Source organism: Momordica charantia, assembly GCF_013281855.1.
Source record: "Momordica charantia cultivar OHB3-1 chromosome 7 unlocalized genomic scaffold, Mcharantia_2.0 BLBB01000007.1, whole genome shotgun sequence".
Classification (NCBI taxonomy): Eukaryota; Viridiplantae; Streptophyta; class Magnoliopsida; order Cucurbitales; family Cucurbitaceae; genus Momordica; species Momordica charantia.
The window spans coordinates 6392437-6407584 of record NW_028275165.1 but is presented as its reverse complement, the minus strand read 5'-3'; the positions used below and the strand labels follow the sequence as shown (position 1 = coordinate 6407584).

General features: G+C 40.5%; 1 protein-coding gene across 1 annotated transcript; it reads left to right on the top strand.

The window, feature by feature from the left end:
* The first annotated feature begins 473 nt into the window (after positions 1–473).
* Positions 474–1125, top strand: LOC111024368 (Calcium-binding EF-hand family protein). Its single transcript, XM_022302023.2, has one exon. The coding sequence runs from the start codon at positions 546–548 to the stop codon at positions 927–929; it is 384 nt and encodes a 127-aa protein (XP_022157715.1). The 5' UTR covers positions 474–545; the 3' UTR covers positions 930–1125.
* The last annotated feature ends 14023 nt before the right edge of the window (positions 1126–15148 follow it).

Here is a 15148-nt window from a genome sequence, read left to right as displayed (position 1 = left end):
AGAATAAAAATTATTCCTATAGATAATCATAATCGGGCGTGTTAAGGATCCTACATTGAAATAAAAATAGACCTTATATAAGATATATTGATTACTACTCTTATTATCAATTAATTTTGAGACATAACTTCGTGCTCGAATGAACATTCGAAATATGATGTCATCATGGTATATTGGAAGTAAATTATAAAAATATTTTAACGAGAAGCAGTTATGGGTGGTTTGATTCAATAATTTTTCCAAAATCAAAAAAGAAATAAAAAGAAAATTTCGATGTTTATTCCAAGCCTTTTGGGCCGTACACGTGTGGAATCCAATGTGATCAACGTGGTTCACTCAAGGGCAGTGGAGTACACACCACACCAACCGTTGGATATCTTAGACAGGTAAGATTTGGATGATTTTGAGCACAGAAATGACATCACGAATTGCCATTTCAACCGAACTAAAAAAAGATAAGCATTTCTTCTTATATATATGTGTATATGTATGTACGTATACTTGCCTCTTCTATTTTTGTTTATCTTTGTGTTTGATCTTCAGCAATGGATGGAAATAACGAGAGGGGAGTGCAGAGGTCAAGGGTAGGTGATTGTGATGATGGGTACAAAGACTTGTTGCCGGTGATGGCCGAGAAGTTGGACATGGACGTGTTCGTGGGGGAGCTGTGCCGTGGGTTTCGACTTCTGGCCGACGTCGAGAAAGGGTTGATAACGTCGGAGAGTCTGAGGAGGAACTCGGCGCTATTGGGGATGGAGGGGATGAGCTCTGAAGAGGCAGCATCGATGTTGAGGGAAGGAGATCTCGATGGGGATGGAGCGCTTAATCAAATGGAATTCTGCATCTTGATGGTCAGACTTAGCCCCGGAATGATGGACGATGCGGAAGCTTGGCTCCACAAGGCCATCAACCAACGCCTGATTATATAAAGAATAATACTTAGGTGCTAATCGATCAATACTCATGTATCATTGACTACAATTTAAAAGAAATTTCAAATTTTGAGTGATTGATCAGGCAGCCGATATAAGTGTTGATTTTAACACCTAAGTATATTGTTCTTGAGTAATCCTTCTTATTAATTATAATTATGAGTAATACTTAGATATTGATGGTTGAGTATAAGTATTGTTCCTACTCACTGTTACTAGAAAGTTAACAACTATTTATTTTGTTAAAAAAATTAATATATTTATTCGTTATTCTATTGTAAAAAACATAATGGTGGTCTAACAAGAGATAGGTATCTAGGTATTATTATTCTTATATTATTTTTTGTGTTTGTTTATTTAACCGTAATTAATAACTCAGGATAATAACAGTACTCTTGTCCTTTGTCCTTCAATATTGTCGATCTGAAGGTCTATCTCATAACACAGTGGTTTGTCTTTTATTTTGTATATTTAAGAATCGATTAGATAATGTCAAAAGACAAGGAAAGGCTCATTGAAAATAAAGTGTTTTTCTCGGTTTAGTGTTTAATTGTTTAAAATTCTAAACTTTACCTAATGCATTAAAAGTTCTCATTTAGGTCTTTATTCGAAGTTAAAACTTTTGTTCATCTAAAGTTAATAGGTCACTAATACCGTAATCATCTCCTTTTCCATTTTGATTTTTGGTTTTTAATTTTTTTTTTAAAAAGGTTTGTTTAATAATCTGTTTCCAGTTTTCTAAAAATATTTTTAAAACTCTTACCTCTGTTTGGCATCAAGAAAGTTGATGAAGTCATTTTAAATTCTGTGATTTGAAATCTGATAAATGATTTTAAATTCTTTATCTTATTTGAAACAACAATGATTTGAAAATAATTAAATTAAATTTATTTGTTTGGATGTTCACTGTAAATGAAAAGAAAATAAAAATGTTACCGATTTAGGCTTTTTTAGGCTAAATTTATGAATTAAAAATTAAAATATGAGGAGGTTAAATAGATAATTTACTTTGAAAGTGTATCAAATCGTGCAAAATCCGACCATTTTGATCTATAAAATTTTTTAAGTAAAATTAAGATTTGAAATCCGATAAGATTTCAAATTAAATCATGCGCTACCAAACAGTGGAATTCATTTGAAATTCTTCATGATTTTGAATTCCTTCAAAATTCGAGGTACCAAACAGAGCATTAGTAAATTTCAAAAACCAAAGAGTAGTTTTCAAAAATAAATTTCTGGTTTTCAAAACCTCACTTTTTTCCGGTCTAAAGCTCAACTTTTTATTTTATTTGACGTATTTATCTCTAACAAACTTCTTTCTCATTCTAGAACTTTTCCCACCCAAAGTTTTGTCTCTAAAAAATTTATCTTTCTTTTTCTAAAAGTTTTATCTCTTAAATATTTACTATTGTTGAGGGTAAAACAGATCAGGATGCATGTCCACCCGCATAGAGACGTGGGACCAAATTATGTGGCAGAAGCAGGAGACGTGCGGGGACAGTACGGGTAGCACGCCTTCTAGTAGCAGGCGACGAGCGTACACCTGCGGCAGGCCCCGTACCGTGTGGCGCTTCCCTGCCACCTCCAATCGTCGTCCTTCCTGGTCGACCATTCGAGCCTATATAAGTAAAGACCCTCACCACCATCAAGTAACTGAAAAATCTGTCAATAATACTAAGGTGTATTTTCCTATTTCCTACTCTGATTACTAATTTGATTGTCAGAGTGTTTTAGGTAGGACACCGTACCGGCATCGAGTTTTTGGTTGCAGGTCATTTCGTCTGCCGGCGAAGCTACTCGTCCGCAGACACGTGGCCTTCCGCCAAAAATCACCATCAACAATTTGCACCATCTATGGGAACAACGTTTTCAGGTCAAAACGAAAACTAGTTCTCTATATTAAGACATCACTAGGATGACTTATGATAAGAAATCGTCGTATGAAAAATTTCGTCAACAACGAGCATCGATACAACAAACCAGTTGACAACTCAGCTCGCATCGCAGAAGGTGAGGGTAGCACGTGACGCTCTCAACCCCCTCCCTCTCATCGGCCACCTTGGCAAGTGAAAGGTGGGGCATCGCAAGGGCTCGGGGTTACGGAGCAAAATGCGGGCCATCAATGCACACGTGGCCTCCCAGATGAGGAGGTAAATCGAGGTCATCCTAGCCGATCTGATGTGATCATATTTGACCCAACACTCCAAAATACCACCTACACCAACAATAAAGAGAAGCTTGAGGAAAGACCCGCCAAACGAAGGAGACTTCATTGGATACACCAACAAATTTTGACCATATTGAAGGCCAATGAAGAACCTACTAGGGTTAAGAGGAAGCATGGAGAGGAAAACAAGCCAAGCACGTGGCCCCACTTCAATGACAAGCCTATCAAGAGGCCATACGCACGCACGTACGCCACCGCGTGTGCACATGCCGTGAGAACCTCACAGCATGCCCCCTGCCGCGTGCACCTCAGACTTGCTAACCTCACAGTACACGGTCCCTGCACCTGCTGCCTGCCCATCGCCTGCCGCCCACGCCTGCACGCCATCACCTGCACGCGAACGCCTGCCGCCCACGCCTGCACCAAGCGCCCGCGCGCCCACGTCTACCTCAGTACCCGCGCGCCTCTTACCTGCCTAGCACCCATGCACGCAGCCCTGCCTATCTGCGCGCCTCATGCCCAAGCGCCCGTGCGCCCCACACGCTATCAGCGCCCACCTCTGCACGCCCATGCCAGCACCAAGAGCCCCTGTCCGTCGTCCATGCGCACGTCCGCAAGCGCCCAGTGCCCCTGTCTGCCGCCCATGCGCGCACCTGCTCGTCCAGCCTATTTTGTTTATTTGGTGGAATTTTATTTGAATTTGATTTGATTTTATTTCTTTTTAAATTAAAAGTTTTAAATTTCATCGTTAGGCAAGTTTTGCACCTTTTAGGAATTTAGCAATTTTTATTTTCTTTTTATTTTTGTTATTTTCCTTAAAAGACCAAGGGCCTTAGCATATAAACAGGCTCGTACCCTCCATTGTTTAAGGCATCTTTTGAATGTCAAGTTGAATAAAACCTAGAGTGTTTTTCCCCTTTGTCGTGTGCAAAACCCCTTCCCAAATATCGAATCTCTTTGTGTGATTGAACTTAGGTTTTCGTATTTGACCCCCCTAGGAGCATGCTGGTTTGATTGGTCATCAAAGTCGTGAAGGGTTTCCAGCCTCGAGCATAGTGAGTATTCTATCTGCGTAAGGTAACCGAATGTAGAGGTAACCCTCTAACTCTTAGCCTTTTCAGGTTGAACCAACTATATGATTGGATTCAAGTGGCTTGTGGCTCGAGTAGCTCAATACGTTTGGATTGTCGCGTATCACAATCGAACTCGCGAAATCATCCCTCCTTCAAATGGGAGCACGGTCGAGGGGGAGGTAGTCGAATGAGAGCTCTGAGCTCCGCTAAGAGAGGTACTCGCTAATGATGACCCCTTAGCAGCACAAAGACTCATCGAGGGTCTGAAGGACCTTCAGAACAAGCTCAACATAAACCGGTCCAGATGCGGAATGACCAGCTCCAAGATAATGTCTCAAACCAGCATCGAGATGTCTAGTCGATCGAGCGCATCCCAAGCCAGGATTGGCCAGGAAGAGCTAAATCGAGTGAAGGAAGAAATATTCAATCGGATAAAAACCGAGCTTGGAGCAAGAGGTTGCAGACCCACCATTCAGTATGAGCCCTTAAAGATCGCTCAGAATCCGTTCACAGCCAGTATCCTGGCCGTAGAACTCCCGAAGGGGTTCAAAGGCCCCCGAATAAACAAATATGACGGATCAGCTGACCCCGTGTACTGTGAGGGCTGCCTACCACGTCTACTTCAGATGTTAGTTTATTGAATTTGGGTTAATGCAATTTTAAAAGAAACATCAATAACAACTTTATTGAATAAATATTTGTTTTACGTTTACAATCCACTAGTTTAGGGCATAAAACCCAACAAGTAGTGCATAAGACCCTATACTGCTATGTAGTTCTTCTTCCACATGTGTTTATGAAGATGTGATTTAGCCGCTTCCATTCTTTTACGTTTTAATGAAATGGTTCTTGTTTCTTTTTTATTTGCTTTTTCTTGACCTAATGTTTTAGGAAGTTGTGGTTATACAGTCTTTCACTCTTAGTCCGGGTTGTGAACCATCGGTAGGATGAGTAAGGCCCCAAGTCTTATCGCACTATGCAAATTCAAAATGATAGCAAGGAAATGGACATTCCATATCATTTAATCATAAATTGTTGCATACATAATAAACGGCTCACAATCCTTCTAGGGGTAGAATATATGGAGGTGCTCCGCATTTCACGGGTTGCTACGTAGGTCTTCCAACGTGTAGGTCCCGGGTCGAATGACTCTGGTCACTCAGTCTAATTGGGGCCAAGTGCTTCATCTGATCGGTCCTTCGTGTTCAGCATCACCTTTCTGAGCATTAGGACTCCAACTTCGTACCTACGCGGCTTAACCCATGAATTGTAGTACTTGACTATTCGGCTCTGATGCTGGGCAACGTGGAGGCGGGCGGCCTTCTTATGCTCGTCTAGAAGGTCCAGTGAATTAAGGATTCCTTATTTGTTCAGCTCTTTGTTGAAGGCTTCGATCCTCAGTGTGAATAATCTCATTTCCACGGGCACCACTGCCTCCATGCCGAAGGACAATGACTACGAAGTTTTGCCTGTGGTGGTCATTGGCGTAGTTTTGTAGGCTCAACAGACGATAGAGAGCTCTACGACCCAGAGGCCTTTGAGTCCCTCGAGCCTTGTGTGAGGTATCTCCTTACAATACTTTTGGAATTCAGCAACTAAAATCGAAGGTGATTAAGTCGTCACCCCACCAATTCGAGAGGGAGTGGGTAACTCTCCTTACAGTCTTCCTACACAACAAACTTCGATAATCATCTTACTCCTCATTAATGGATATTTATACCCATTCACTACCCAACCGTACACCCCTAGACCCACATTCTCTCTGTAGGCCGTTATACCCGCGCTACATGATTATTCACCTCTTCCCAGAACAATTTTCATCCTACCCCTCCTAGAATATGTTTTAGTTAGGATCTTCTTGATGATTTTGTTTACGACTCGACTTGCCCATTAGTTTGGGGTGCATTAGGTCGAGCTGAGATGATTGATACCCATATATGAGTAGAATTTCTTGAAGTTTACATTGTCAAATTGCTTACCATGAGCAGAAATGATGGTGTTTGGAATGCCGAATCAACAAATGATGGATTTCCAGACAAAGGTGGTTATATTCTCCTCGATGATGGTGGTAGTGGCTTTGCTTCCAACCATTTCGTAAAGTACTCGATCGCAAGTGTTTGGCCCCCCAAATGGTATCTATAGTCTTCTTAATGGACTTCGCTGAGGATGTATCCAATCTTCCCGGGTCCCACGCACCAGAGAAATGGAAGGGATTATCGCTTTTTGTACAAGACCCCATCTTTGAGAAGGTAGTGGGCCGCTCGTCTCCTGAGTCAGTGGGCCTCTACCAAGTCTTCGGGTAGCTCCCCAGTCTCTAAATGTTTGACAATGAAGGTTCTCCAGTTCGTCGTGCTCAGCTGGTCGATGTCCATAATCTCGGGCTCGGTGAGGCTCGAGTTGCTTACGATTTCGACCATCACTATTTGTGGCAGGTTCGTCTTGTAAGATGAGGCCGAGCCAGGGCATCAGCGTTAACGTTCCTGGAGCACTAGACCAATTTGACAGTTTACGTCTTTATGGAATTTAAGACAGATTGTACCTTTTGGAGATATGAGGCCATTCAAACGTCCTTAGCCTGATACTCCTGGTTGATCTGGTTGACTACTAGTTATGAGTAGCTGATGACACTGAGGTGACAGGCCCCCATTGACTTTGCCAAACGGAGCCCGACAATTAGTGCTTCGTACTCGTCTTTATTGTTCGAGGTCCGGAATTGAAGCATAGGGCACACTCGTGTCGGCTTCCTTCAGAACTAGTCAGCAAGATTCTCGCTCCGTAGCCTGCACTTTTACAGATCCATCGGTATAAAGGGTCCACCGTCTCGGCACGACTTTTGATCGTCCGGCGTCGTGGTCAGCTCGACTACAAAGTCGGCAGCGGCTTGTCCTTTCATAAAACTTATGGGGGAGTACTGGATATCGTACTTACTCAGCTCAACCGTCTATTTCACGATCCTCCTTAAGGCTTCTGGCTTCTGGAGCACTTGCCGGAGTGTGTGGTCGATCGTCAGAACCACGATCCGATGGGCATGGAAGTAGGATCTCAACCTCTGCATCGAGACGACCATTGCCAAGGCCATCTTTTTAATTTGGGTATAATGGGTTTCCGCTCCTGTCATGACTTTGCTGTATCGTACACTGGGACTGCTTTCTGCCTTCTTATTTGACAAGAGCTATGCTAATCGTGCCGTTTGAGACGACCAAGTAGGGGTACAGGCCATCCTCCTGGTTTGGCTTGGCGAAGAGGGAGGCTAATATTAGGTACTCTTTGAATTATGTAAAAGGTCTTCTCACATTCGTTCGTCCACTCGAATTTGCCTTCCTTTCTCAATGTCTTTAAAAAGGGTAGGCATTTGCCAGCCGACTTAGAGACGAACCTGTTCAAGGCGACGATCTTTCTGTTCAAGCTATGTAGTTGTTTCGAGTTGGTTGGTGGCTTCATGTTCAAGATGGCTCCAATTTTCTCGGGGTTCACCTCGATTCCTCGTTGGTGCATTATGAAACCGAGGAATTTGCCCGACTTGACCCCGAATGCGCACTTTGTCAGGTTCAATTTCATACCATGGCTTCGCATGACCCGGAAGGCCTCAGACAGGTCCTCCTCATGCTGCTCGACGGTGTGGCTTTTTATGAGCATGTCGTCAACATAGACTTTCATGTTCCTTTTGTTGGCTTTTTGCCCTTAATCTCAAATTAGTTAATTAATTAACTAATGTTTTTATGATGACAAACCTAATTTTTTTTATTAACAATTTTGATATCTTCAAGTGTCCGCAGCGTAGAACTTAATACAACGATTCCGACGTCTTTTAAATTAATCAAATCGAAGCTCAAATAGAGAAGTTATATCCAAATGAAGTTGAAAAAAAAAATATCGAGAGGATGACATGGCGACTGAATCAACCTAATCGATCAATAAAATAACGACAAGTGGCGAGCTGCATTATTATTAAAAAAAGGAAGAAGAAAAAAATAAGAAATAAAATAAGAAAAAGAAAAGAGTTAAAAAGAAAAACAAAGAAAGAAGAAAATAACTAAAAAAAAAAGTTACCGTTAATGGTAATTATAAAAATAAATAATAAATGAAATATGTTATATTTGCATTTAATGTACTGAAACACATTAAAAAAAAAAGTCGTTGGTGAGGGTTTGAGATTTATTATTATTATTATTATTATTATTCACTTTTTGAATTAATCTCAACCATTCATCTCTTTCTACAATAGATCCAGCAGTCCAAATTAAATTGGATTTCCAACCAATTTTAAATCTTTTTTACTTCTACTTAAACAACATTTTTTTCTCCCCAATTTTCTCTTTGATCTGTTCGTGTTTCTTCTCTCCAAAATTTCAATGTTGTTATTGTGAGAGAAATTTTTTATTTTAGAGATTCTCGAGCTTATAATTTTACTTTCTCTTATTCCATTTGAGGATTTTATTTGGTAAGAATTTTTCTTACAAAAATTGTGACTAAATTTTTATATCTACTCTTTGATAGAGTTTGTGAGATTGAGATTGTTCTTTAAAAATCCAATTTTTGTAAGGGTTGCTATTGAGTCCGAAAAAGAGCGTTGTAACGGTTTGTTCATAAACTGTGGAAAGAATCGAGTTTCTTCTTGCTCCCAGAAAAAGAAAGCGTTGTACCAATTTGACTCCCACCGTGGAAAGAGTCAAGTTTCTTAAACGAATACCCAAAAGGCGCTTGGGGAATGGAGTAGGCGGTTTTCCAAACCACTATAAATTTCGGGTGTCATTTTCTCTAACCCTCTACTATTGAATTGTTGCAATTAATTTTTTTTTCATAAATTGGATAAAATTAATTGCTATAATTTGTTGTTCATGTTTATGTTCAATATTTACATTAGGATTAATTAGAGTGCTTGAAATGTATTTCTAATTTATTGATTAATTGTGTATTAAAATTATTTATTTTTGAAAAAAGTTTACAAAATTGTTTAGCTTGGGCCAACCGTGTTAAAAAATTTATAAAGATTAATTAAACCCTATTCACCCTCCTCCATGGTTGTCATACTAATCCAATACCTCACGATCTGCAAGGCTAACATCTTTGTCGCCATCCTCTTTTATGTCGCCTGACATTCTTCAGTCCGAATGGCATGACCTTGTAATAGAATAATCCATATTCGGTGATGAATGAAGTGTGCTCTTAGTCCGTCAGGCGCATCTTGATCTTGTTGTACCCTGAGTAGGCGTTCATGAACATCAATAATTCGTGTACGGCGGTGGCGTCCACTAGTTGGTTGATTGGTGGCAAGGGGAAGCTGTCTTTGGGACAAACCTTATTCAGGTTGGTGAAATCAACGCACAAACACAATTTCCCATTGGCCTTCTTTACCAGGACACATTGGACAACCATTTGAGATATTGCACCTTCGGATGAAGCCAGCTTTTAGTAACTTGTTAACCTCCTCAATTATGTCGGCATTTGATAAGATGAAAAATACACCTATATTTTATATATTTATTTTACATTTTATTAATTTATTATGTTTAAATATTTGAATTTAATTATAATTTATAATTTTGTGGGAGATTGAAGATATTCAAGAATAATAATTTAAAACTGCAATTTTAGAGGATAATGTGGACTTCACCAAATTGGGAAGATTTCAACGGATAAATAGAGACACAATTATCATGGCGGGAAGCTTCGATTTGAGAATTATGAATTTTTAGGATATTTTGAAAATAAAGATATATAATCAAAGTAGGAAACATAATCCTCAATTGATTAGAAACTCTTTTATTTAATTTGTTTTCTTTTAAAAATGATATTTCCCAATTAGTTAGGAATTCCTTATTAGAGATAATTCCTCTTTAAAAGAGGATAAAGTTAATCTCTATAAATAGAGAAGCCTTATTGGGAGATCCATCATTCAACTTCCAACGAAAAGCTCTCTTCTCCGAAATTCAGTTCTCTCCCTCTACCATGAGTGGCTAGGATTTAATTCTTCCAACTCAAGGGTGATTCAAGTCCAATTGTAAGCTTGAGAGGCTCAAGTTAGATAGAGATTTCTTCTTTTTCAAGTATTCTTTATTTCTTGTTCTTATTATTTATGAACAGTTTATATTAATTAAATTGACGCTTTAATTCATATTAATTGTTCTACTACTATCCAGGAGTTTGTGATCCGTAATTGTCATGAATGATTGAAATAAGTAACAAGGGGTTGGCTTATGTGTGTGTATTTATGGCTTTTCCATGTTTACATAGCTGGCATAATAGACTCTAGGGAAACAAAGGGACAACATTAATTAACTTGCAGCTATCTCAAATTAATTGATTTTGGTTTAGTCATTCTCATCATCCTTAATGCTATTCTTTGATTAATATGGAACGCTATCGTGCCCAGTTGATTAATTAATAAAATTTAATTTTGATGCTTCGTCTAAATTAATTAAATTAGGAGAATTAAAACTTACCACGACTGTTCCGAGTAAGTAGACTAAGTTCTTGAATCAAGAAATCAATTTTTTTTCTATAAAGCCTATAATCAAGATTACAATTGGATGAAAATCACACCTTTGGATTGGAAGCTCGGTAACATTAACTTTCCTTTTCCTTTTAGTTTATTTTTTTAAATTTCAAAATTTAAATATAAACCCCCCATTTTTTTAACTTTGAGAAATTAATTTCACTGGTTCCCTTGGGATTCGACCTAGTCTCACTACTTCTACAAGTTAGATTTAAGTAAAATCACTAATTATTTTGGAGGGCCTCGACAACCCTTACCAGTATTTCGGGCGACGTCCATAGTTCGATTCTTCTACCTGACTGGCTTGGTCCCAGGGTCGATCTTCAGCCTATCTATAACAATGGAGGGGTCGATCCCGAGCGTATCTTCAAAGGACTAGGTGAAGACATTCGCGTTTCTTCTAAGAAACTCAACCAACTGCTCCTTCTCGGTGCTTTGTAACCGCACCTACGTTGGTAGCATTGTCGGGTCCGAGGACACGGATCGTTTCCAGCTTCTCTGCTGATAGGATGTTTTTTCTCGTTCGGCATCACATGATTCCAGGGTTCCCAGTGCCTGTGCTGGTGCCTTTTTCAAGGGGAAATTTTCCCTTCCGAATTTGACACTGGTCGGCCGAGGGGGGTCGTGCTGTCCAGGATCGACTGTTGTGGATGGATGAGTTGAGCGCGACTCGTCGTTGTGGGGCCCAATAGCGCACACTACCTTGGTTCATTCATGGCTATCGCATCACATTCTCGTAATGCTTGTTGCTGCCTAACCACAGATCTCATCCCATTCGGAGTGAGGAATTTCATCGCCTAGTGGTAGGTGGATGGGACGACTTTGAAGTTATGTATGGCTAGACTTGTCAGTATGGCCAGCCTTGTCAATATGGCCTTGTATTTAGAGAGGCTGTCTACTACAACAATCTCTTCAACCATAGTAATGGCTCCCTTTCTTTCACCCAAGATTAGTGGTAGCACGATACTACCTTCGAGATAGACTTTTTCGTAAAATAAGCCGACCAACAGGGGGAAGGACATCTTTTAGTGGTGGAGTCCCACCCGAGCGTTCGCAACACTCCCAGGGGGAGGACGTTGCATGAGCTTCCTCCATTTACCAATATTCGGTTCGTAGACACATGATCGATGTCCGCGACAGTCATGAGCACATCGTTATGAGGTAGGAGCTAGGTGTCAGCTTCTGCATCCGCGAAGGTTATGGACGGTCCGGGTTCGGCTATTCTTGCGGTTAGGACTTCTTGCATTCTTGGGCCATTTCGGGCTTTCCAAGCCAGGGACTTCCGTTTGTTTCCAGAGTAACCTCCTATTGACCCTCTGCAGGTGATAAGGATGACTTAGGGTAGTTCGTCCTTTTTAGAGGACTTCAGCTTCTACTGGCTCCGGTTGTTGTTGTACTCCTGAGTACAGTGACTTGGTCCCGAGCTTTCTCCCATGAACTCCTTCAAGTACCGTCTCTGGACCAGAGACTGGACCTAATCCTTGAGATCGCGTCAGTCGGTCGTGTCGTGTCCATGGTCCCGGTAGAACTTACAGTACTTGCTCTTGTCATTTTTGGTAGAATAGCCCCAGGATTGCTCTAGCCAATTAAGCAAGCTGTCGACGGGCATTCCACTGCATCGAGATTCGTGTAAGGGTATATTTCTCATATCTCAGTGGTCGATCTGCCTTGGGATTAGGGCAAATTCCACTGGGTTTCTTTTTTGCAGAAGTGGACCGATCTGACGACTTTTTTTTGTCCCACCTGGATGACTCGTTTGACTTCTTACTCAAGGATTGGGCCTTAAGTAACTATTCTCCGGCTATATGCTGGTTAATCTGAGCCATAAGTTCAGCCATGGACTCGGTTGGGTATTCGTGCTGCGAGCGGACAAGCTTCCATTCTTTGATCCTCTAGGAGAGCGCCCAGAGGGCCACACTCTCATTACAGTTTGGTACGCAGAGTCGTTAAATGGTAAAGCACGCCACATATGCTTTCAGGTTTTTGCTAGGCTTCTGATTGATTGACATGAGGTAAGCCTCTATCCGTCGGTTGATACGAAAGTAATGAAACTGGTCGACGAATTTTCAGGCCATGTCTTGGTAGCTCCCGATAGAGTACCAAGGGAGGTTTTGGAACCACTACTAGCAGGGCCTGTGAAGGTTCTTGAGAAGTCTTGACACCGCTCGATGTTATTGTATCATGCCTGTCGCATGGCATCATGATACGATGATATGTTAGTTAATAATTTCCAGACCAAATAAATGATGACTAAACATTATAAGAATAAGAGTTATTCTGGTGTAAAATTTAGTTGAGAATGTCTCAATTCAGTGAAGGAGTAAATGTCTGTCCTATGGTAGCTGTTGCTCTAAATCACTGAAGCATGAAACTAATATTTTGTTTGGGTGCTTAATTACTTTTGCTAAAATATGATTGGGTTTAAAGATAATGCTTGAAACTAATATAGGTTTGTTTTTACTTTCAGCATGTATACTTCTATTATTGCACTCCTAGTCGTAGAAAAACTTAACGACGAGAATTACAAACAATGGAAATCGAATCTAAACATTATACTCGTGATAGATGATCTTAGGTTCGTCTTGCAAGAGGATTGTCCTCAAGCTCCTGCGCCTAACGCCACTGTGGCGGTTCGTAACGTCTATGATAGATGGATCGAGGCCAATGACAAAGCTAAAGTCTACATCTTAGCGAGCATATCTGATGTGCTTGCTAAGAAGCACGAGGACACGATCACCGCTAAGGAGATCATGGACTCGCTATAGAGCATGCTTGGACAACCGTCCTCCCAGGCTCGACATGAAGCCCTTAAGTTCATTTACAACTCCCGCATGAAGTAGGGCTCATAAGTGCGAGAACCCGTTCTCAACCTAATGGTCCACTTCAATGTGGCGGAGTGGAACGGGGCCATCATAGACGAGCAGACTTAGGTCAGCTTTATTCTGGAATCTCTTCAGAAGAGTTTCCTGCAATTCCACAGCAATGCGGTTATGAATAAGCTGGAATACACTCTTACCAAGCTCTTAAATGAGCTACAGACTTACCAGTCTCTTACGAAAAATAAGGGACAGAAAAGGGAGGCAAACGTTGTCACCTCGAAAAAGTTCCACCGAGGTTCGACGTCTGGAGCCAAGTCTGTACCATCTTCTTCTGGTAAGTGGCCTAGACCAGACCCCACTGTTGCCACTCTCAAGAAAGGCAAGGCCAAGGTTGCAGAGAAAAGAAAGTGTTTCTACTCCAACATGGATGGGCATTTGAAGCGCAACTGCCAGAAATACCTGGCCGAAAAGAAGAAAGCCAACGAAGGTAAATATGATTTACTTGTTTTGGAAACATGTTTAGTGGAGAACAATGACTCTGCCTCGATATTGGATTCAAAAGCCACTAATCACGTTTATTCTTCGTTTCAGGGAATTAGTTCCTGGAGGCAGCTTGACGCCGGAGAGATGACTCTCAAGGTAGGAACGGAAGAGGTCGTCTTAGCTATGGCAGAAGGGGAGTTCAAGTTATTTGCAAACAATAATATGTATATATTATTAGATAATGTGTACGTAGTTCTTAAAATTAAAAGGAACTTAATTTCAGTTTCTCGTTTGTTAGAAAAATTGTATTCCATTTATTTTCTTTTAAATGAAGCATTGATTTCAAGAAATAGTGTCAATATATGTTCTGCTTTGCTTGAAAACAACTTGTATGTGTTAAGACCAAACATGACTAAAACAGTTTTAAATACTGAGTTATTTAAAAATGCTAAAACTCAAAATAAAAGGCAAAAAGTTTCTTATAGAGAAAATACCTATCTTTGGCACTTAAGTTTAGGTCACATTAATCTCAATAGGATTGGGAGGCTGGTTAAAAATGACATTCTAAGTGAGTTAGAAGACGATCCTTTACCACCATGTGAGTCTTGTCTTGAAGGCAAGATGACTAAAAGACCTTTTACTGGAAAAGGTTAGAGCCAAACAGCCCTTAGAACTTATACATTCAGACCTTTATGGTCCGATGAATGTTAAAGCTCGAGGAGGGTATGAATACTTCATCTTTTTATAGATGATTATTCAAGGTATGGTTATTTATACCTAATGCAACATAAGTCTGAAGCCCTTGAAAAGTTCAAGGTGTACAAGACTAAAGTTGAAAATCAATTAGGTAAAACCATTAAAACACTTCAATCCGATCGGGGTGGAGAGTATATGGACTTGAGATTCTAGGACTATATGATAGAACATGGAATCACGTCCCAACTCTCTGCCCCTGGTACACCTCAACAAAACGGTGTATCAGAAAGGAGAAACAAAACCCTGTTGGACATGGTTCAATCAATGATGAGCTATTCTCAGTTGCCTAACTCATTTTGGGGTTACACAGTGGAGACTGCGGTTTACATTTTGAACGTAGTTCCATCAAAAAGTGTTTCTGAAACACCCTTTGAGCAAGGAGGAGTCCTCAAGCTAGTTTACATCACTTCCGCATTTGAGGA

Coding starts and splice junctions, on each gene's coding strand:
- LOC111024368 (XM_022302023.2), top strand. CDS start 546: ATGGATGGAAATAACGAGAGGGGAGTGCAGAGGTCAAGGGTAGGTGAT.